The sequence below is a fragment of the Oncorhynchus nerka genome, linkage group LG9b, assembly GCF_034236695.1.
Source record: "Oncorhynchus nerka isolate Pitt River linkage group LG9b, Oner_Uvic_2.0, whole genome shotgun sequence".
Classification (NCBI taxonomy): Eukaryota; Metazoa; Chordata; class Actinopteri; order Salmoniformes; family Salmonidae; genus Oncorhynchus; species Oncorhynchus nerka.
In genome coordinates, this window is record NC_088424.1 from 6,608,347 (window position 1) to 6,631,536 (window position 23,190).

The 23,190-nt window shown below is 43.8% G+C and overlaps 1 protein-coding gene across 2 annotated transcripts; it reads right to left on the minus strand.

Moving 5' to 3' along the window:
* Positions 1-248: 248 nt before the first annotated feature.
* LOC115114196 (protein ABHD8-like) lies at positions 249-22,111 on the minus strand. Of its 2 annotated transcripts, XM_029642260.2 has the most exons (6): positions 21,762-22,111; positions 13,274-13,325; positions 10,307-11,097; positions 7,911-8,081; positions 3,104-3,320; positions 249-2,872 (listed from the first exon to the last, which is right to left on the minus strand). In XM_029642260.2, the coding sequence occupies exons 3-6, from the start codon at positions 11,086-11,088 to the stop codon at positions 2,657-2,659; spliced, it is 1,386 nt and encodes a 461-aa protein (XP_029498120.1). In that variant the 5' UTR covers positions 11,089-11,097; positions 13,274-13,325; positions 21,762-22,111; the 3' UTR covers positions 249-2,656. The 2 variants fall into 2 exon arrangements, with proteins under 2 accessions (XP_029498120.1, XP_029498121.1); XM_029642261.2 differs by lacking the exon at positions 21,762-22,111 and having other exon boundaries at positions 13,274-13,466.
* Positions 22,112-23,190: the final 1,079 nt, after the last annotated feature.

Consider the following 23,190-nt stretch of genomic DNA (forward strand, 5'->3'; position numbering starts at 1 on the left):
ATATAATGGATCATCAGTGGTTAACGTTTAAAAGCGGAAGTTGCGTCACGGGCTCTCTTTCCAAAACGGGATCATCCGGTTGTTGTGGACTCGGCAGAGGCAACAGTAGCCTAAACAGAGGTGGCTCCCCAGGCCTCAGAGCCAGAAATGTACACTCAAAAAGTCATGGTTACTTTTGTCTGTCACAACAAAATTGTCCTCATTCATTCGTTCATACAGTCATTCACAGAAGAACAAAAACAACCATATAATGCAAACATTTGTTTTAATTCATGCCAGGAAAGGCACATTCATACACTCAATTGAACAGTTCGATATATCAGAATTTTATATGCATATACATTCAGGCAGTGCATGAGTTCTGATGTCCATCAATAAATGTATCAATTACATTTAAACATTTTGAACCACAAATGATAGCACACTGGATAGGAACACTGACCGATTTGTATACATTTAGCGGAGGAAGCAAATGTGAGCGCCCTGCAGTCCATATTGCTGTTGGATCAATCTATACAGTGCAAAAACAGACATTGCATCAGAAGCACTTCATGGTGGTGGACAGTCCACATGAATTCATTTTCTTTTCAACAGCTTGGTCGGACTAGTTTGTTCCTCAACCTATTTGTTTCCATTACTTATTAGTACATTATCTAGGTCTACAGTTCATAACTCCTATTTTCTCTGTTGAAATTGCATTATCATCGTGCATCTTTTCTCCGAATAATGCATATGCAATAAACAGTGTGCAGCAGTCGAAAAGACCGAACCGGAAAAATTCCTTACTGTACTTCATACTTCTTAATCGCAGATTAATCACACATTCTCATTATGAGACACGAAAACATTCACAAATGAGCACCTGATAATGTTATGTCCTTTAGCTTATTATCATGGTTGACCTTTGACATTGCAAGCAGTAAGCACATACAAATTGACTGGAGGGCAGTGAAGGAAAATGCTTTGCTACACTAGCTTGTAGACTGGAGAACAACATCATTCTAAATGGTGTTACATCAAATTCTGAGGTAAAACGAGTTGAACTTGCAAGATTGGACGTTTAATAACTGGCATCACTATTATTAAATAATAGTTATGGAATACTCTTACATCATTTCGATGACTACTTTATCACTAAAGCTTTGGTCCAACTTCTTCTCTGTCCATAATGTCCCTTAGATTATACACTCAGAGGACACGGGAGGTTTTTGGATTTCTCAACTGTCAAAGTATGTTGTCAAGAAAATCCTTGAAATATCTTTAAAAATCCCATTCATGAAAGAACTTCAAATGGTCTATAGGAAGGTTAGATAATGCATACGCAAGTGTAGACACATACAGTAAGCATAGGCTTCTAAATACATAACATTGGACAACACCGCAAAATGTTCTTAAAGGCAAAATACTCCACTCCATGTTGTGCATAGATGAATCGTTAGGTTTCAAAAGCAAACCGATACCCTAAACTTCAAGCGTGAGTTAACGCACAGTGTACAGCAAAGTTGACCGATGCTGACTGTAACGGACAGATACGTAGTTTGCTCAAGGATATGTTTTAACAGCTTTCCTTTGGCCTGATGATATCTGATGAGGCTGTTGAAATTGTATGGTGAATTTGTTTAGGTGTGTGGTGTGGTGCATGTCTTTATTATGCCTGCAACATACTTTATGTAATTACTTATTGCATGTTTATTTGCCGTAACAATTTCCAATCCATTCACCACTACTTCCATCCAGTCAACGCTTGAGTCTATAACCTGCTTGACCTGCGGGGCGGCAGGGTAGCCTAGTGGTTAGAGCGTTGGACTAGTAACCGGAAGTTCAAACCCCCGAGCTGACAAGGTACAAATCTGTCGTTCTGCCCCTGAACAGGCAGTTAACCCACTGTTCCTAGGCCGTCATTGAAAATAAGAATTTTTCTTAACTGACTTGCCTAGTTAAATTAAGGTAAAATAAAAAATAGGGGATGATTACTGAGGATGACCTCATGCAAACTGGGCGATCTTATTCCCATAACACACCACAGTCACCCATTGGCTAGCATTATCTGGATAGTTTCTCAGTTATCCTATTTAGTTTATGGTTCACTTGAAGAGAATTCATAATATGGACCCAGTCTTGTAAGATCTTTAACTTTAAACTGATGACAGAAGGACACCAATCAGCAGTGATATATTATTCACAAGAGAATGGACGATAGATAGTAAGGCAATCCACAGACCATTTAATAGTCATGCCCTCCTCACTTTGGTTGACAATGGCCCACTCACCAACCCAAGTTTGGTACTTCCGAGCATTACGAATGGATATTGTGTTTTAAAAACGTCCTCTGGACCCAAGGTCTATCTGATTACAAACACCACATTACAAACAGCACAGACAGCTGTCAAAGGGGAAACAGAAACACCCATCTCTGTCATTGTATTCGATTCCGCCTCTCTTCTTTCCATAATTTTCTGTCTTCTTTCGACAGTCCCAAGTCCCATTTCAAATGCCACTAAGCTTGGCGCACCAGTTGCCTCCCCTCCACTTCAACAACCAACTCTGGCCCAGTTAATAACAGCTCTCAGCCTGCAAGCAGCCCTAAGACCACATGCCACCTGCCAAAGACAGATTGGGTTTGGGTTTGCTCATGTAAAATGAAACTCCTTACTGGTTATTTGTCCATGGGCTTGTTTGGTTTTGGTGTCTGGATGACAACGCCATTGACCGTAACAGTCTTGTCAGGATCAGTCTTAGCTGTGTCCTTTTTGGACATGTCGGGCTCCCATAGGAAAAACTCGTGCAGGAGGGTGTTGACTGTGTCAGGGCACTCCATCATCACCATGTGACTGCCCTCCTCAATGACTTTCAGGAACGCAAACAGAAGGATCTGAAATGAAAAGGATAATAGTTACAATCAAGATACAAAACAGTGGTACAGATTATGTTGACCATGTTCAATCTAATATTAGATTAGATGAGAGGCTTGTGATATGATAGGAACTGTTCGTAATTCATATCATAAAACATAAATTATATCAATTTATCTTTCGTTCATGAGTAGTAGAGCTTCTGAACTAAATTCACATGGATTGGTATTCATTCATTGATGTCTCCTTACCTCTGCCATGCGTTGGTCCTCATCCATAGGCACAAACTTGTCGTACATGCCGTGCACCAACAGGATGGGCACAGTAAGCTCAGCATGGTACACCTCATCCCCCTCGGGCCAATACTGCCCACTCATCATGGCTCGCAGCACAAATGGATTCACATTGAAGGCATTGCCCTGCTTCAGCAGCTGCTTCTCTTTGGCTCCCTGACGGGCAAACCCAGCCCTGAACATGTTGGAAAAAGAGGTCAGACTCATAGCCCAATGATATATATATATATATATATATATATATATATATATATATATATATATATTTTTTTTGTATACCCTTATTTTTCCAGGTAAGTTGACTGAGAACACATTCTCATTTATAGCAACAACCTGGGGAATAGTTACAGGGGAGAGGAGGGGGGGGTGAATGAGCCAATTGGAAGCCATCGGTATTATCTGATATTCTAAATTCTGTGTAAATTCCCCTTACTTTGTGTATGCAGTAGTAGTTAAGCATTGACGGTGTACATCAGGGGTCCCCAATTACATTCAGCCGTGGGACGATTTTACCTTGGATGGTCAGGGAGCCAGAACATAGTTATAAATACCTTGTGCACTACAAAAAAGCTACCGCAAGAACCCCAAACAGATATATTATTTGTCAAAAACAGAATAATTTCAAATCTTGATTACACGGGGATACGATCACATATGCGTCTCTATTACTTGGGAACAGATTTCCTAAATTAAAATAACTTTGAGCTGATTTCCTGGAGCCTCATGTATAACATTTGCGTAAATATCTGCATGCGTAATTTCTGAAAAATAATGAGATTATTCAATTTGGCGCACACTAGAGTTCGACCGATTATGATTTTTCAACGCAGATACCGATACCGATTATTGGAGGACCACAAAAAGCAGATACAGATTAATCGGATGATTTTTTTGAAAATATATATATATTTGTAATAATGACAATTACAACAATACTGAATGAACAATGAATACTTTTATTTTAACTTAATATAATACATAAATAAAATCAATTTAGTGTCAAATAAATAATGAAACATTTTCAATTTGGTTTAAATAATGCAAAAACACAGTGGTTCCTTTTAACATGACTCTTCAATATTCCCAGGTAAGAAGTTTTAGGTTAATTATAGGACTATTAGTGGCGCCGGAGGAGATGGCCACCGTTTCACGGTCTCCTAACCAATTGTGCTATTATGTGTTTTTTTCGCGATATTTGTAAATTATTTTGTACATAATGTTTTTGCAACCGTATCTTACAGAAGAAAAGAGCTTCTGGATATCAGGACAGCGATCACTCACCTCGGATTAGACAAACATTTCTTCAACAACAACAGCAGCAGCAAGCAGGACTCACACGATATTCTCCAAACACCCCACATGGCAGACTTTCCAATTATTCGCAAAAGGAAGCGACGCAGAGGACGAAGAGCCGGATGCCTCGTCCGGACCCGCAGAAGACTACTAGGAAAGCTGCCGTTACGGTCAATATTACTCGCCAACGTGCAATCATTGGACAATAAACTAGACGAGGTACGATCACGAATATCCTACCAACGATACATCAAAAACTGTAATATCCTATGCTTCACGGAATCGTGGCTGAATGACGACATGGATATTCAGCTAGCGGGATACACGCTGCACCGGCAGGATAGAACAGCACACTCCGGTAAAACGAGGGGGGGCGGTCAGTGCATATTTGTAAAAAAAACAGCTGGTGCACGAAATCTAAGGAAGTCTCTAGATTTTGCCTGCCTGAAGTTGAGTATATTGTGATAAACTGCAGGCCACACTACTTGCCTAGAGAGTTCTCAGCTATACTTTCGTGGCTGTTTATTTACCAGCACAGACAGATGCTGGCACTAAGACCGCACTCAGTCAGCTGTATAAGGAAATAAGCAAACAGGAAACCATTCACCCAGAGGCGGCGCACCTAGTGGCCAGAGACTTTAATGCAGGGAAACTTAAATCAGTTCTACCAAATCTCTATCAACATGTTAAATGTGCAACCAGAGGGAAAAAAATACTAGATCACCTGTACTCCACACACAGACACCCGTACAAAGCTCTCCCTCGCCCTCCATTTGGTAAATCCGACCACAACTCTATCCTCCTGATTCCTGTTTACAAGCAAAAATTAAAGCAGGAAGCACCAGTGACTCGGTCTATAAAAAAATGGTCAGATGAAGCAGATGCTAAACTACAGGACTGCTTTGCTATCACAGACTGGAACATGTTCCGCGATTCTTCCGATGACATTGAGGATTACACCACATCAGTCACTGGCTTTATCAATAAGTGCATTGAGGACGTCGTCCCAACAGCGACTGTACGTACATACCCCAACCAGAAGCCATGGATTACAGGCAACATTCGCACTGAGCTAAAGGGTAGAACTGCCACTTTCAAGGTGCGGGACTCTAACCCGGAAGCTTACAAGAAATCCAGCTATGCCCTGCGACGAACCATCAAACAGGCAAAGCGTCAATACAGGGCTAAGATTTCTACCAGACGAGCTAAATCACTCCTATGCTCGCTTCGAGGCAAGCAACACTGAGGCATGCATGAGAGTATCAGCTGTTCCGGACGACTGTGTGATCACGCTCTCCATAGCCGACGTGAGTAAGACGTGTGCTCCGGGCATGTGCTGACCAACTGGCAGGTGTCTTCACTGACATTTTCAACATGTCCCTGATTGAGTCTGTAATACCAACATGCTTCAAGCAGACCACCATAGTCCCTGTGCCCAAGAACACAAAGGTAACCTGCCTAAATGACTACAGACCCGTAGCACTCACGTCCATAGCCATGAAGTGCTTTGAAAAGCTGGTAATGGCTCACATCAACACCATCCCAGAAACCCTAGACCCACTCCAATTTGCATACCGCCCAAACAGATCCACAGATGATGCAATCTCTATTGCACTCCACACTGCCCTTTCCCACCTGGACAAAAGGAACACCTATGTGAAAATGCTGTTTGTTGACTACACCTCAGCGTTCAACACCATAGTACCCTCAAAGCTCATCACCAAGCTAAGGATCCTGGGACTAAACACCTCCCTCTGCAACTGGATCCTGGACTTCCTGACCGGCCACCCCAAGGTGGGGAGGGTAGGTAGCAACACATCTGCCACGCTGATCCTCAACACTGGAGCTCCGCAGGGGTGCGTGCTCAGTCCCCTCCTGTACTCCTTGTTCACCCACGACTGCATGGCCAGGCACGACTCCAACACCATCATTAAGTTTGCTGACGACACAACAGTCGTAGGCCTGATCAACGACGAGACAGCCTATAGGGAGGAGGTCAGAGACCTGGCCGGGTGGTGCCAGAATAACAACCTATCCCTCAACGTAACCAAGACTAAGGAGATGATTGTGGACTACAGGAAAAGGAGCACCGAGCACGTCCCCATTCTCATCGACGGGGCTGTAGTGGAGCAGGTTGAGAGCTTCAAATTCCTTGGTGTCCACATCAACAACCAACTAAATTGGTCCAAACACACCAAGACAGTCGTGAAGAGGGTACGACAAAGGCTATTCCCCCTCAGGAAACTAAAAAGATTTGGTATGGGTCCTGAGATCCTCAAAAGGTTCTACAGCTGCAACATCGAGAGCATCCTGACCGTTTGCGTCACTGCCTGGTACGTCAATTGCTCGGCTTCCGACCCCAAGACACTTCAGAGAGTAGTGCGTACGGCCCAGTACATCACTGGGGCAAAGCTGCCTGCCATCCAGGACCTCTACACCAGGTGGTGTCAGAGGAAGGCCCTACAAATTGTCAAAGACCCCAGCCACCCCAGTCATAGACTGTTCTCTCTACTACCGCATGGCAAGCGGTACCGGAGTGCCAAGTCTAGGACAAAAAGGCTTGTCAACACTTTTTACCCCCAAGCCATAAGACTCCTGTCTGCATTGTGTACCCCCCCCCCCCCATATACTTAATTCTAATATAATAAACACACAGAAATTATGAGCCTTTGGTCATTAATATGGTCAAATCATTTCGAAAACAAAACGTTTATTCTTTCAGTGAAATACGGAACCCGTTCCGTATTTTATCGAATAGGTGGCAACCCTAAGTCTAAATATTGCTGTTACATTGCACAACCTTCAATGTTGTGTCATAATTATGTAAAATTAATTAATTAATTACGGTCTTTGTTAGGAAGAAATGGTCTTCACACCGTTTTCAACGAGCCAGGCAGCCCAAACTGCTGCATATACCCTGACTCTGCTTGCACTGAACGCAAGAGAAGTGACACAATTTCCCTAGTTAATATTGCCTGCTAACATGAATTTCTTTTAACTACATATGCAGGTTTAAAAATATATACTTGTGTAATTGATTTTAAGAAAGGCATTCATGTTTATGGTTAGGTACATTTGTGTAACAATTGTGCTTTTTTTGCAAATGCGCTTTTGTTAAATCATCACCCGTTTGGCAAAGTTGAAGTAGGCTCTGATTCGATGATAAATTAACAGGCACCGTATTGATTACATGCAACGCAGAACAAGCTAGTTAACCTAGTAATATCACCAACCATGTGAGCACATGTTCCTTGTGGGCAGCCGACTATTCGGAAACCGCAGTGTACAGTATACTTTCTGTATGAAGAGTTTCTTGGTTTTGTTTTGTCTACAGCGATAGATTGGTGTTCTCTTTGTTAAGCGATGTGTTGTTATTTTGTCTACAAAATGTTGTTTTGTCTAGCAACGGGTTGTTGTTTTGTCTGCACTGCAATATTGTTTTGTCTACAAAGAGATGGGATGATTTACTTACTTGAGAAAGCTCCAGGCCAGACAGGGGGAGAGGCAGTGCAACACACAGGAAGGCAGCTGGAAGATGGAACAGAGGTTGGGCTCCAGAGCTGTGGGCCCCCCTCCATTGATCATCACCACCTTGTGAACCTGGTCTGGATACTCATGGGCCAGGAAGGTACAGAACGATACCCTGAAAGGGATATAATCAAACAAGTGAAAATAACATCTTGGGAACCTGCTCTCAGATTGGTCCATTCATCCTGACATCATCATAACCCTGCTCTCTGACTGGTCGCTTCATCATGACTTCATCATAACACAGTTCTCTGATTGGTACATCATGCCATCGTCATAACCCTGCTCTCTGATTGGTTCTTCTTCTTCAGACATAGTCAGGACCAGTTTATGGTGTGTTTCAGGGCATGTTCAAATTGTCACGTCTGCTCCCGCTCTTCCCTCCCCCTGTCGCTTGAGGGCGCCAGATTACCCTGCATCACGCACTCCTGCCATCCATCACCCACACCTGCCTTCCCTCGTCACTCGCATCAGCAATAAGTGCATTGAGGACGTCGTCCCCACAGCGACTGTACGTACATACCCCAACCAGAAGCCATGGATTACAGGCAGCATTCGCACTGAGCTAAAGGGTAGAACTGCCACTTTCAAGGTGCGGGACTCTAACCCGGAAGCTTACAAGAAATCCAGCTATGCCCTGCGACGAACCATCAAACAGGCAAAGCGTCAATACAGGGCTAAGATTGGATCATACTACACCGGCTCTGACGCTCGTCGGATGTGGCAGGGCTTGCAAACTATTACAGACTACAAAGGGAAGCTCAGCCGCGAGCTGCCCAGTGACATGAGCCTACCAGACGAGCTAAATCACTCCTATGCTCGCTTCGAGGCAAGCAACACTGAGGCATGCATGAGAGTATCAGCTGTTCGGGACGACTGTGTGATCACGCTCTCCATAGCCGATATGAGTAAGACGTGTGCTCCGGGCATGTGCTGACCAACTGGCAGGTGTCTTCACTGACATTTTCAACATGTCCCTGATTGAGTCTGTAATACCAACATGCTTCAAGCAGACCACCATAGTCCCTGTGCCCAAGAACACAAAGGTAACCTGCCTAAATGACTACAGACCCGTAGCACTCACGTCCATAGCCATGAAGTGCTTTGAAAAGCTGGTAATGGCTCACATCAACACCATCCCAGAAACCCTAGACCCACTCCAATTTGCATACCGCCCAAACAGATCCACAGATGATGCAATCTCTATTGCACTCCACACTGCCCTTTCCCACCTGGACAAAAGGAACACCTATGTGAAAATGCTGTTTGTTGACTACACCTCAGCGTTCAACACCATAGTACCCTCAAAGCTCATCACCAAGCTAAGGATCCTGGGACTAAACACCTCCCTCTGCAACTGGATCCTGGACATCCTGACCGGTCACCCCAAGGTGGGGAGGGTAGGTAGCAACACATCTGCCACGCTGATCCTCAACACTGGAGCTCCCCAGGGGTGCGTGCTCAGTCCCCTCCTGTACTCCCTGTTCACCCACGACTGCATGGCCAGGCACGACTCCAACACCATCATTAAGTTTGCTGACGACACAACAGTCGTAGGCCTGATCAACGACGAGACAGCCTATAGGGAGGTGTCAGAGGAAGGCCCTACAAATTGTCAAAGACCCCAGCCACCCCAGTCATAGACTGTTCTCTCTACTACCGCATGGCAAGCGGTACCGGAGTGCCAAGTCTAGGACAAAAAGGCTTGTCAACACTTTTTACCCCCAAGCCATAAGACTCCTGTCTGCATTGTGTACCCCCCCCCATATACTTAATTCTAATATAATAAACACACAGAAATTATGAGCCTTTGGTCATTAATATGGTCAAATCATTTCGAAAACAAAACGTTTATTCTTTCAGTGAAATACGGGACCCGTTCCGTATTTTATCGAATAGGTGGCAACCCTAAGTCTAAATATTGCTGTTACATTGCACAATATTGCTGTTACATTGCACAACCTTGCACAACCTTCCTGCCATCCATCACCCACACCTGCCTTCCCTCGTCACTCGCATCAGCATTATTGGACTCACCTGGACTCCCTTATCTCCTGTTTATTTCCTCCCCTATATCTGTCAGTTCCCTTGCTCTGTTCCCCGCTGCTGCATTTATTGTTTTTTTGTCTTAGTTTCTGTTTGCTGACGCTGTGCTTGTCTCGTGATATGTCTGTTATTTATTAAATGTTACTCCCCGTACCTGCTTCGTCTCTCCAGCGTCATTCAACGTGACACAAATACTGTAATTCCTTTACTATCATGATATTCCTTCTGTTAATTGACCTAAGACATAAGATGATACTTGACCATTCATTTTAACAGAGAAGCAAGCATACTGACCCATAGGAGTGCCCGACTAGGATGTTGCGTTTACGGGCGTATTTCTTGAAGATGGCGCGCATGTCCTCTGCCAGGGCATAGAAGGTGTAGGCCGCCGTGATGTGGGGCGCTTTGCTGACCCCGTGGCCCGCCAGGTCAGGGGCGATGACCTCATACCCCAGCCGCGAGAAGAAGTCCAGCTGGCTGCCCCAGATGTCCAGCGAGCCGCCTACCCCATGTACGAAAAAGAGCGCCACATCCGAGTGTGTCCCCTTGCAGCTGGAGATCTCCCTCTCCGAGTCAATCATCAATGTGCGCTTAGGCTTGCGATGGCGCCGGCGAGGAGGCGCCGCGGGTTTCTGATCCCCGACCGTGGGTAGAGGAGGCGTGGGTTTGGGTTCAGGGGAGGTGGGCACTTCCTTATAGTCGGCCAGTTCCACCTCCACGGTGCTATAGGGCTCTAGGTCACCATCCTGGCACTGGAGGATCTGCGAGTGCAGCACGTCACCCAGGTTCTCAATGACTAGCTGGCCGTTGCGGTAGACAGTGATCTTGCGCTTGCAGTGCACACTGCTGCTGCTGTTGCTTCCACTGCCCTGCTCTGGCTCCTTTACCTGGTCCTCCTCCGTTACCACCGATGACTGCCGCTCAGGGATGATGTGGCGAACCCTTAGGACTCTCCCGGGCTTCACCTCCACAAACTCAAAGGTGTCAGCTGGCTCAGAGGACTCGACGGGCATCACCAGGCTGGCAGCCTTCCCAGTCAGACAGCACAGGATCCCGTCTGTAATGCTGGTCAGCATAGTGCCTGCCTGCAGAGACACATACCCATGAGGAATGTCAATGAGCAATCTTAACAAAACCAACACGGCGTGATTGATTATGCTTGAAAAAAGAACAAAATGTTATGCTATGTACTGTGGTAAGAACATGAGGTAAGTGTTTTGTATGCATAATATTGTGAATAACATTAGTTATTTCATATTAAAATACAACACAGTCCCCATTTTGGTTTGAGACAAAGTCTTAGGTTGGAACTTACAACAAACATAATACACTGCTCAAAAAAATAAAGGTAACACTTAAACAACACAATGTAACTCCAAGTCAATTACACTTCTGTGAAATCAAACTGTCCACTTAGGAAGCAACACTGATTGACAATAAATGTCACATGCTGTTGTGCAAATGGAATAGACAACAGGTGGAAATTATAGGCAATTAGCAAGACACCCCCAATAAAGGAGTGGTTCTGCAGGTGGCAACCACAGATCACTTCTCAGTTCCTATGCTTCCTGGCTGATGTTTTGGTCACTTTTGAATGCTGGCGGGGCTTTCACTCTAGTGGTAGCATGAGACGGAGTCTACAACCCATACAAGTGGCTCAGGTAGTGCAGCACATCCAGGATGGCACATCAATGCGAGCTGTGGCAAGAAGGTTTGCTGTGTCTGTCAGCGTAGTGTCCAGAGCATGGAGACGCTACCAGGAGACAGGCCAGTACATCAGGAGACGTGGAGGAGGCCGTAGGAAGGCAACAACCCAGCAGCAGGACCGCTACCTCTGCCTTTGTGCAAGGAGGAGCAGGAGAAGCACTGCCAGAGCCCTGCAAAATGACCTCCAGCAGGCCACAAATGTGCATGTGTCTGCTAAAACGGTCAGAAACAGACTCCATGAGGGTGGTATGAGGGCCCGACGTCCGCATTTGCCAGAGAACACCAAGATTGGCAAATTCGCCACTGGTGCCCTGTGCTTTTCACAGATGAAAGCAGGTTCACACTGAGCACGTGACAGACGTGACAGAGTCTGGAGACGCCGTGGAGAACGTTCTGCTGCCTGCAACATCCTCCAGCATGACCGGTTTGGCGGTGGGTCAGTCATGGTGTGAGGTGGCATTTCTTTGGGAGGCCGCACAGCCCTCCATGTGCTCACCAGAGGTAGCCTGACTGCCATTAGGTACCGAGATGAGATCCTCAGACCCCTTGTGAGACCATATGCTGGTGCGGTTGGCCCTGGGTTCCTCCTAATGCAAGACAATGCTAGACCTCATGTGACTGGAGTGTGTCAGCAGTTCCTGCAAGAGGAAGGCATTGATGCTATGGACTGGCCCGCCCTTTCCCCAGACCTGAATCCAATTGAGCACATCTGGGACATCATGTCTCGCTCCATCCACCAACACCACGTTGCACCACAGACTGTCCAGGAGTTGGCGGATGCTTTAGTCCAGGTCTGGGAGGAGATCCCTCAGGAGACCATCCGCCACCTCATCAGGAGCATGCCCAGGCGTTGTAGGGAGGTCATACAGGCACGTGGAGGCCACACACACTACTGAGCCTCATTTTGACTTGTTTTAAGGACATTACATCAAAGTTGGATCAGCCTGTAGTGTGGTTTTCCACTTTAATTTTGAGTGTCACTCCAAATCCAGACCTCCATGGGTTGATAAATTTGATTTCCATTGATCATTTTTGTGTGATTTTGTTGTCAGCACATTCAACTATGTAAAGAAAAAAGTATTTAATAAGAATATTTCATTCATTCAGATCTAGGATGTGTTATTTTAGTGTTCCCTTTATTTTTTGAGAAGTGTATAAGAACAAAACAGTAAAAAGTGGCCCAGAAGGGGTGCTGTGAGTTTCCATTATTGTTCTGAGCGTACACATGTTCTCCCCATACATCACAACACATAATAGGAACGACCTGGTAGGCTTAACAGACAACAGACATCTTTGAACTAAAAGATTCCAATGGCTCTCACCACAACAATTCACCACACGAAAAACAAAACAAAACAGTTGTTTGAACCTGATATATGCTCCATGATAAACACGCTAGGGTTTCTCAATAATTAAGCTTTCAATTAAAATACTCACCAGCATAAATTACCAGTTTAACATTGGGTTCAAAGTCAGTCCATAGACAACAGTAACACAATACCTGCGTTGAAATGAGTTTCAGTGTGAAGAAGCAGAAACAATTGACATACTGACCTAGTCAAAAAACGAAGAATGGTCACGGCTCTTCCAAAATGGCCCCTGGTCCCTAGAGTATAAATAGAATGTCAGAAATGGCACAGCGGGGTTCATGCCAACTGCTCACTCTATGTATTACATGTGCCAATGGAGTTTGGTTATTAGTACACCAGCACACGATGGTGTTTCCCAGGATGGTTATGTCCAGTCATGGCTCAAGAGGTTTTTGGCAGTCTGGTAAATTGAGAATTTCATGTCACACGGTTTAAATATAGACACACAGATTATCAAGGGGAAGCAGAGCAGAAGTGTCATATCTACAGTATGTGTTGGAACTTAGATAAAGGCTTCATGGTTTCCTATGTTACTGTGTCTCCACTAACTAAACAGAATATAAACTGCTGCTTGTGTTCTATTATTCAATTATTATTATTATTCAATCTTATGTAAAGTTGGAGTATATGATCTATCTATGCTCACAGATTATGATCCCTACAATGCTAGACATCTGATTGAATTGCATTTCTAGTCAACAAGGTTCACCAATATTATTAGATCATGCTCAACGCTACAGTCGGTGAGGCCCGGGGAAAAGTGCGGCAGCCATTTTCAATCCTCAGAAAAGTGTTGGCTACAGAGAAGGGAGGCTTTTCTAATGATGCGTTTGTGGAAACTCTTCATATAAAAGCTGACCTGACACACTGGCTTTAATCAACACATATATTTCTCTCCTGGTATTCACTCAAAGAAACACCATTGACTTATATACATGTCAAGCCACACACACAAACACACTAATAATGGCAGAGCTCTGATTAATGTCCATCCCTCTCTCACTCACCCACCTCCAATCACCTTCAACCCCGGATTCATATTCTAGATTCATACATTATTTATTCACAGTGAGGGGAGATGTCTAAATTCAATCAAATACCATTTTATTTTATACCACATACGCATGGTTAGCAGATGTTATTGCGAGTGCAGTGAAATGCTTATGCTTCTAGATCCAACAGTGCAGCAGTATCTAAACAGGTAATATCTAACAATTCCACAACAAAACCTAATATCTAAAAAATTCCACTACAAAACCTAATGCACACAATCTAGTATAGGAATGGGATGAGAACATAAGTATAAAGTATAAAATAGTATAAAATATATGGATGAAGAGTGACAGAGCGGCTAAGATGCAATAGATAGTATAGACTAGATAGTGAAGGATACAGTATACAATATATACACAGGAGATGAGTAATGCAAGATATGTAAACATTCTTAAAGTGGAATTATTAACGTGACTAGTGTTCCATTTATTAAAGTGGCCAATGATATCAATTCTGTAGGTAGGCAGCCGCCTCTCTGTGCTAGTGGTGGCTGTTTAACAATATGATGGCCTTGAGACAGAGAGATTGAAAACCAGCTTCTGTCACAGCTTTGATGCACTTGTACTGACCTTGCCTTCTGGATGGAAGTGTGGTGACAAGCCAAATTTATTCAGCCTCCTGAGGTTGAAGAGGCGCTGTTGCGCCTTCTTCACCACACTGTCTGTGTGGGTGTACCATTTCAGTTTATCGGTGATATGTACACCCTGGAACTTAACTTTCCACCTTCTCCACTGCTGTCCCATCGATGTGGATGGGGGGTGCTCATCTGCTGTTTCCTGAAGTCCAAGATCATCTCTTTTGTTTTGCTGACATTGAGTGAGAGGGTGTTTTCCTGACATCACCCTCTGAGGGCCCTCACCTCCTCCCTGTAGGCTGTCTCGTCGTTGTTGGTAATCAAGCTTACCACTGTAGTGTCGTCTGCAAACTTGATGATTGAGTTGGAGGTGTGCATGGCCACGCAGTCGTGGGTGAACAGGGAGTACAGGAGAGGGCTGAGAATGCACCCTTGTGGGGCCCCAGTGATGAGGATCAGCGGAGTGGAGATGTTGTTTCCTACCTTCACCACCTGGGGGTGGCCCGTCAGAAAGTCCAAGACCCAGTTGCACATGGCACGGTCGAGACCCAGGGTCTCACGCTTAATGATGAGTTTGGAGGGTACTATGGTGTTGAATGCTGAGCTGTAGTCAATGAACAGCATCTTACATAGGTATTCATCTTGTCCAGATAAGATAGGGCAGTGTACAGTGTGATGGCAATTGCATTGTCTGTGGACCTATTGGGGCGGTAAGCAAATTGGAGTGGGTCTAGGGTGAAAGGTAGGGTGGAGGTGATATGATCCTTGACTAGTCTCTCAAAGCACTTCATGATGACAGAAGTGAGTGCTACAGGTTGATAGTCATTTAGTTGGGATCAGGGAATTTCTTGGGAACAGGAACAATGGTGGCTGTCTTGAAGCATGTGGGGACAGCAGACTGGGATAGGGATTGATTTCATATGTCCGTAAACATATGGGGGGTGCTCAGCGCATGCTCTGAGGAGGCAGCTAGGGATGCCGTCTGGGTCGGCAATCTTGTGAGGGGTAACATGTTTAAATGTTTTACTCACGCCGGCCACGGAGAAGGAGAGCCCACAGTCTTTGGTAGCGGGCCATGTCGGTGGCACTGTATTGTTCTCAAAGCGTGCAAAGAAGTTGTTTAATTTATCTGGGAGCAAGACGTCGATGTCCGCGACGGGGCTGGTTTTCTTTTTGTAATCCGTGATTGTCTGTAGACCCTGCCACATACGTCTCGTATTTGAGCTGTTGAATTGCAACTCCACTTTGTCTCTATACTGACGCTTTGCTTGTTTGATCGCCTTACGGAGGGAAAACTACACTGTTATTCGTCCATTTTTCCAGTCGCCTTGACATGGTTAAATGCGGTGGTTCGTGCTTTCAGTTTTGCGCAAATGCTGCCATCAATCCACGGTTTCTGGTTAAGGAAGGTTTTAATAGTCACAGTGAGTACAACATCTCCTATACACTTCCTTATAAACTCACTCACCGAGTCAGCATATACGTCAACGTTATTGTCTGAGGCTACCCGGAACATTTCCCAGTCCACGTGATCGAAGCAATCTTGAAGAGTGGAATACAATTGGTCAGACCAGAGTTGGATAGACCTAAGCACGGCGCTTCCTGTTTTAGTTTCTGCCTATAGGAGGGGAGCAACAAGATGGAGTCATGGTCAGATTTGCCAAAAGGAGAGTGGGGAGGGCCCTGTATGCATTGCGGAAGTTAGAGTAGCAGTGGTAGAGTGTGTTACTCGCACGTATACTGCAATCGATATGCTGATTGAATTTAGGTAGCCTTGTTCTCAGATTAGCTTTGTTAAAATTCCCAGCTACAATAAATGCAGCCTCAGGATATATGGTTTCCAGTTTGCATAATGTCCAGTGAAGTTCCTTGATGGTCGTCTTGGGGGGGGGATATACACGAATGTGACAAGGAGAATTCTCTTGGGAGATAATATGGTCGGCATTTGATTGTGAGGAATTCTAGGTCAGGTGAACAAAAGGACTTCTTGTATGTTGTTACAATTACACCATGAGTCGTTAATCATGAAACCTACACCCCACCCTTCTTCTTACCAGAGAGATGTTAGTTTCTGTCGGCGCGATGCACTGAAAATCCTGTTGGCTGTATGGACTCCGACAGCGTGTCCCCAGCTAGCCATGTCTCTGCGAAACAGAGTAATTTACAATCCTGGATATCTCTTTGGAAAGCAACTCTTGCCCTAATTTCGGGACTGGACAGTAGCGAGTAATATACTCGGAAGCGTTGGGTGATGTGCGCACATCCGAAGCCTCACTAGAAGACTGCTCCAGCAATCTCTCCTCCGACAGCATTGTTTTGGGTTGGCCTCTGGAATCAGTTCAAATGCCCTGGGTGATGCAGACAAAAGATCCGCTTTGGGAAAGTCGTATTCCTGGTCGTAGTGCCGGTTGTGCTGGTAAGTTGACGTCTCTCTGATATCCAATAAGTCTTCCCGGCTGTATGGAATAACACTTAAGGTTTTCTGGGCTAACAATGTAAGAAATAATACATTAAAAAACTAAATACTGCACAGTGTCCTAAGGACTTGAAGCGAAGCTGCCATCTCTATCAGCGCCATCTTGCAATTATTAATATTCGCTTTTGCTTTTGAAACAGAAAAGAATTCTACATACAATTGAAGTCGGAAGTTTCATACACTTAGGCTGGAGTCATTAAAACTATTTTTTCAACCACTCCACAAATTTCTTGTTAACAAACTATAGTTTTGGCAAGTCGGTTAGGACATCTACTTTGTGCATGACACAAGTAATTTTTCCAACAACTGTTTACAAACAGATTATATCACTTATAATTCACTGTATCACAATTCCAGTGGGTCAGATGTTTACATGCACTAAATTGGCTGTACCTTTAAAAACAGCTTGGAAAGGTACCACGTTCATCTGTACAAACGATAGTACGCAAGTATAAACACCATGAGACCACACAGCCATCATACCGCTCAGGAAGGAGACGCATTCTGAACGTACCTTTGTGTGAAAAGTGCAAATCAATCCCAGAACAACAACAAAGGACGTTGTGAAGATGCTGGAGGAAACAGGTACAAAAGTATCTACAGTATATCCACAGTAAAACAAGTCCTATATCGAGATTACCTGAAAGGCCGCTCAGCAAGGAAGAAGCCACTGCTCCAAAAACGCCATAAAAAAGCCAGACTACAGTTTGCAACTGCACATGGGGACAAAAATCATACTTTTTGGAGAAATGTCCTCTGGTCTGACGAAACAAAAATAGAACTGTTTGGCCAAAATGACCATTGTTAGGTTTGTAGGAAAAAGGGGGGAGGCTTGCAAGCCGAAGAACACCATCCCAACCGCAAAGCACGGGGTGGCAGCATCATGTTGTGGGGTGCATTGCTGCAGGAGGGACTGGTGCACTTTCCAAAATAGATGGCATCATGAGGTAGGAAAATTACGTGGATATATTGAAGCAACATCTCAAGACATCAGTCAGGAAGTTAAAGCTTGGTTGCAAATGGGTCTTCCAAATGGACAATGACCCCAAGCACACTTCCAAAGTTGTGGCAAAATGGCTTAAAGACAACAAAGTCAAGGTACAGAGTGGCCATCACAAAGCCATGACCTCAATCCTATAGAAAATGTGTGGGCAGAACTGAAAAAGTGTGTGCGAGCAAGGAGGCCTACAAACCTGACTCAGTTACACCAGCTCTGTCAGGAGGAATGGGCCAAAATTCACCCAAATTATTGTGGGAAGATTGTGGAAGGCTACCCAAAATGTTTGACCCAAGTTAAACAATTTATAAGCAATGCTACCGAATACTAATTGAGTGTATGTAAACTTCTGACCAACTGGGAATGTGATGAAATAAATAAAATATGAAATAAATCATTCTCTCTACTATTATTCTGACATTTCACATTCTTAAAATAAAGTGGTGATCCTAACTGACCTAAGATAGGGAATTTTTACTAGGATTAAATGTCAGGAATTGAGTAATGAAAACTGAGTAATGTATTTGAGTAAGGTACACTTCAGACTTTAATTGTATGCTTGCTCTGAGAATGTGATCCGGAGCCTCCTCACGAATGGTGTGACGCAATTGTGGAGCCTCTGGAGGCTTGCCAACATAATCGAGCTCCGTACCGCATTGCCGTGCACATCCCAAATGTTTTAATAATGCGGAGGGCTCCGTATAGCTCCACATTGACATGACTGTTTGACGGTAGGTGGGGGAGAGAGGTCCTGTATAAACATAAATTCACTTCCTTGAATACTTCTTTCACAACAACTCTGCTACGTGAAGAGCAAAAAGTATGTTTGCTCTGACTTCTGCATCGCAGTAAATGCAGTACGGCTACTGCAGGCATCGGATTGGCCATGCAGAGCCTTTACGTCTCATTGATCTCTACGCATCTACAGTACCAGTCACTGGGTACTCATTAAAAGAAAATTGTACATTTTTATATTTTCTACATTGTAGAAAAATAGTGAAGACATCAAAACTATGAAATAACACATGTGGAATCATGTAGTAACTAAAAAAGCATTAAACAAATCAAAATATATTTTATATTCTTCAAAGTAGCAACCCTTAGCCTTGATAACAGCTTTGCACACTCTTGGCATTCTCTCAACCAGCTTCACCTGGAATGCTTTTCCAACAGTCTTGAAGGAGTTCCCACATATGCTGAGCACTTGTTGGCTGCTTTTCCTTCACTCTGCGGTCCAACTCATTCCAAACCATCTCAATTGGGTTGAGGTCAGGTGATTGTGGAGGGCAGGTCATCTGATGCAGCACCCCATTACTCTCCTTCTTGGTCAAATAGCCCTTGCACAGCCTGGAGGTGTGTTGGGTCATTGTCCTGTTGAAAAACAAATGATAGTCCCACTAAACGCAAACCAGATGGGATGGCGTGTTGCTGCAGAATTCTGTGGTAGCCATGCTGATTACGTGTGCCTTGAAGTCTAAATAAATCACAGACAGGGTTACCAGCAAAGCACCCCACACCATCACACCACCTCCTTCATGCTTCAAGGTGGGAACCACACATGCGGAGATAATCCGTTCACCTACTCTGCGTCTCACAAAGACACGGTAGGTTGGAACCAGAAATCTCAAATTCTGACTCATCAGACCAAAGGACATATTTGCACTGGTCTAATGTCCACTGCTCGTGTTTCTTGGCTCAATCAAGCCTCTTCTTATTATTGGTGTAGTGGTTTCTTTGCAGCAATTCTGCCATGAAGGCCTGATTCACGCAGTCTCCTCTGAACAGTTGATGTTGAGATGCGTCTGTTACTTGAACTCTGTGAAGCATTTATTTGGGCTGCAATTTCTGGTAACTAGGGTACATGGCTGGTAACTCTTATGAACTTATCCTCTGCAGCAGAGGTAACTCTGGGTCTTCCTTTCCTGTGGCGATCCTCATGAGAAACAGTTTCATCATAGCGCATTTGCTATTTGGCAAAAGGCCACAGAGCCCTGTGTCTTGTGCACTTTGTTTAGAAAATCGACAACATTGTTCCAGAAAATGCTTGTACACAATCGAGAAAAACTATGAAAATTAGGTGCACAGGCAAAGGAAAGTTAATGAAGTTCATTTTAACACACATATGGGAAATCGGAAAGCAGGTCATGGTAATGGGGAGAGAGGAGGGGGCATTGATCCTGGTAAATGATGCCTCTGCATGAGGTGCAGTTTACTGCTCACTGTTTCTATGCATCCACACACACAGGGAAGCTCATTAACGTATTGAAATGGCACACAGGGATCAATGTCTGGCTGAGAGGGGTAGAACAAGGAGAGAATGAAAAAGGGAGAGAGGGAGAGAGAGAATTTATTGAGAGTGTTGTGAAGGTCGGTGCATCCTGTACTATCCTGTTTCATGAGCCAAGTGAATTTAGAGATTTCCCTTCCTTGGTGGATCAAAATGGTGGGCCTCTACGAGCAGTGAGGACGTCATTAATCATACGATCAAATGCTACCATCACAATATTCATTAGACACAGCTGGCCTCTAAATCATTGCAATACGTTTAGGGGGCAGGATACTGGATATGTGTGTAAGCACTATGAAAGCCCAGACATGACCTACAGGCATATATGTCTATACACAGATACTGTATCTATCTCATGTAATAACCAATATCATATTGAGGTTATCATCATCCAATCATATCAGGTTTGATATAAGCCTGAACAGAAAGTGTGTTGGAGGTGGACTTCCCTCCAGGGGATGAGGTGACCCCTCTTGCAATGAACCAGTGCATGACTGCTAAACTGCGAGGAGACTTGCACTACCCTCCAAGATCACTACATTACTCCACAACCAGAGATTAAAATGCAAAAGGCCATCCGACTCAACGTTCCTTGCCATATAAATCCCACTGTCATATTAAGGTCGAATATGAATGTGAGAATTGAATAGGATCGAGTTTTCCAGTGGACTGCCCTAAATGCTCTCAACCATGTTATTCAGCCATTTTACTATTTGATCTGCAATGCAGAATTAGGTTGATTATCCAAGCGTCATGTTTAACACACATTTGGTACACTATGTGCTCTACTTTTCCACCCACACAGTACATCAATACATTCTGATACATATATGTACAGTATTCAAAATACAAATGTGTAATTCATAACTAGTTGAATTATGTTGGTACTAGGGCATAACACTACCTGTAGACATCAGAAATTACATAATGTACCATTCAGAGCAGACAAATTAAGTCTTAGCCAAATGAGCATGCATACATTATTTTTTCAAAACTGTTATGAAAGATTTAACCATTTGCAAGCTGGACTGGACACTACTGTTGCCTATGGGACGTGATATGTATATATATATATGCCAACAACATAAATCAATATTGAGTGGGTGTGTTGCGCAATGTATGTCACAACGCCAACGCATTATGATTGACGTCTATTTATCTGAATTCCCATTATGAAATCTCAAATATTCTGTTTTAGGTATGGTATCAACATAAAACCCCATACCCAGTAATTGCCATACAACGTTTGCTGATGCATATGCTTATTTTCTAAACAAATCCTTACCTTACTGATGATTAAGGATGAGAAATAGGATGCTCCTCTCCCATAATACGCTAGTCAATAGGTTGATAATAATTAACTGCAGTTGAAAATCTGTTGCATTGGTATAATTCAAACGCAATCTGCAATATGATAATTGGGCATCTGCAGAGGGTTTACATTTTACTAATCAACAAATATAATAAGGCTTTACATCTAATTAATGCACACTAGGTAGGCCCATTTAAATTTGAAAATGCCCATGCTGATGATAGATTAATGTTCTTTTGATCAGCATCGTTCGGCGTTGCGCACACGGGCGAGATTCTACCAACCCTTTTGGTCTTGTTGTATTCTGGTTGTACTCAGCATCTTCGGAATTTTCCTGTCAACTTCCTTCTGCATTTGAATGACAAGAAAGATAGCGAATAGGCTACAAACCTTAGTCCTACGAAAGCCAATAGGATTTCTTGTATTCCAGTTGCTAAACCCGAGTGGGTAAGGTAACAACAGATTCCCATACCGTGTGTGTTACCAAGCAATTTAACTGTACCAAATAGGTTATAATACAAATGCAAAACTTTGAATGTAGCCTTATATGCATCAATACTTTTTATTGATGATATCTGAAAGAAAAAAGTAATGGATGATAATATTCTTGGTTTGTAACGCCAAAATCAGTTTTTTGTTTATGTGTTGCCATGGTGTTTCTTTCAGTCCAGACTTAGGGGGTGGAGAGTTTTCTTTAACCTTCAACCTAGATGACCTTGACAAGTGGACCTCCCTAAGGGTGATTAGTATGCCTACGCTGCCTATGACAGCTCCCTGTCACTTAGCGGAAGATTCATTTCCATAAGCAGCATCGACACCAAAACATCTGGGGTTCCCTCCATCTCCCCTAGAGAGCTGCTCGTAAGCTCTGTGCCCCCTCAGGATGGAATGCTTCTGGTATAGGCCCCACTGCAGCAGCCTATGGTGATGTGCTGACCACTGGTGGAAACATGCACTCTTTCGAAGTAGCCTTGTAGCAGGGGAGACCAAGGAAACTTTGAGCACCTTAATCTCGTAAATGTTTTGGCATTCAGATCCAAAAAGTAATTTTCGGAACAATGGGCAAATATGGAAGGTTTTGTTCAAATCAAAAGGGGTGCGGTCAAAAAGTGATTAAATTCAAATAGTTTACCCTAGTGGTTTGATATTAGAAAAATCCACTGTGCACATACAATAAATTAAATTGACAAGTAGGCTACAATACTAGAAATGCAGGATTTAAAGTATAAAATTGCATTATTCTTAGTCTGTTCTAATGTTACAAAAGATTTCAGAGTCATTAGAAAAGCATCTGCCTGTCAAACTGTTACTGGAGGCCATGAAACGCCCTGACGTTTCAGACCTAAATTATTCTGAGACATGACTCAAAGACAAGGCATAACATTTAATTTAAATTAGCATA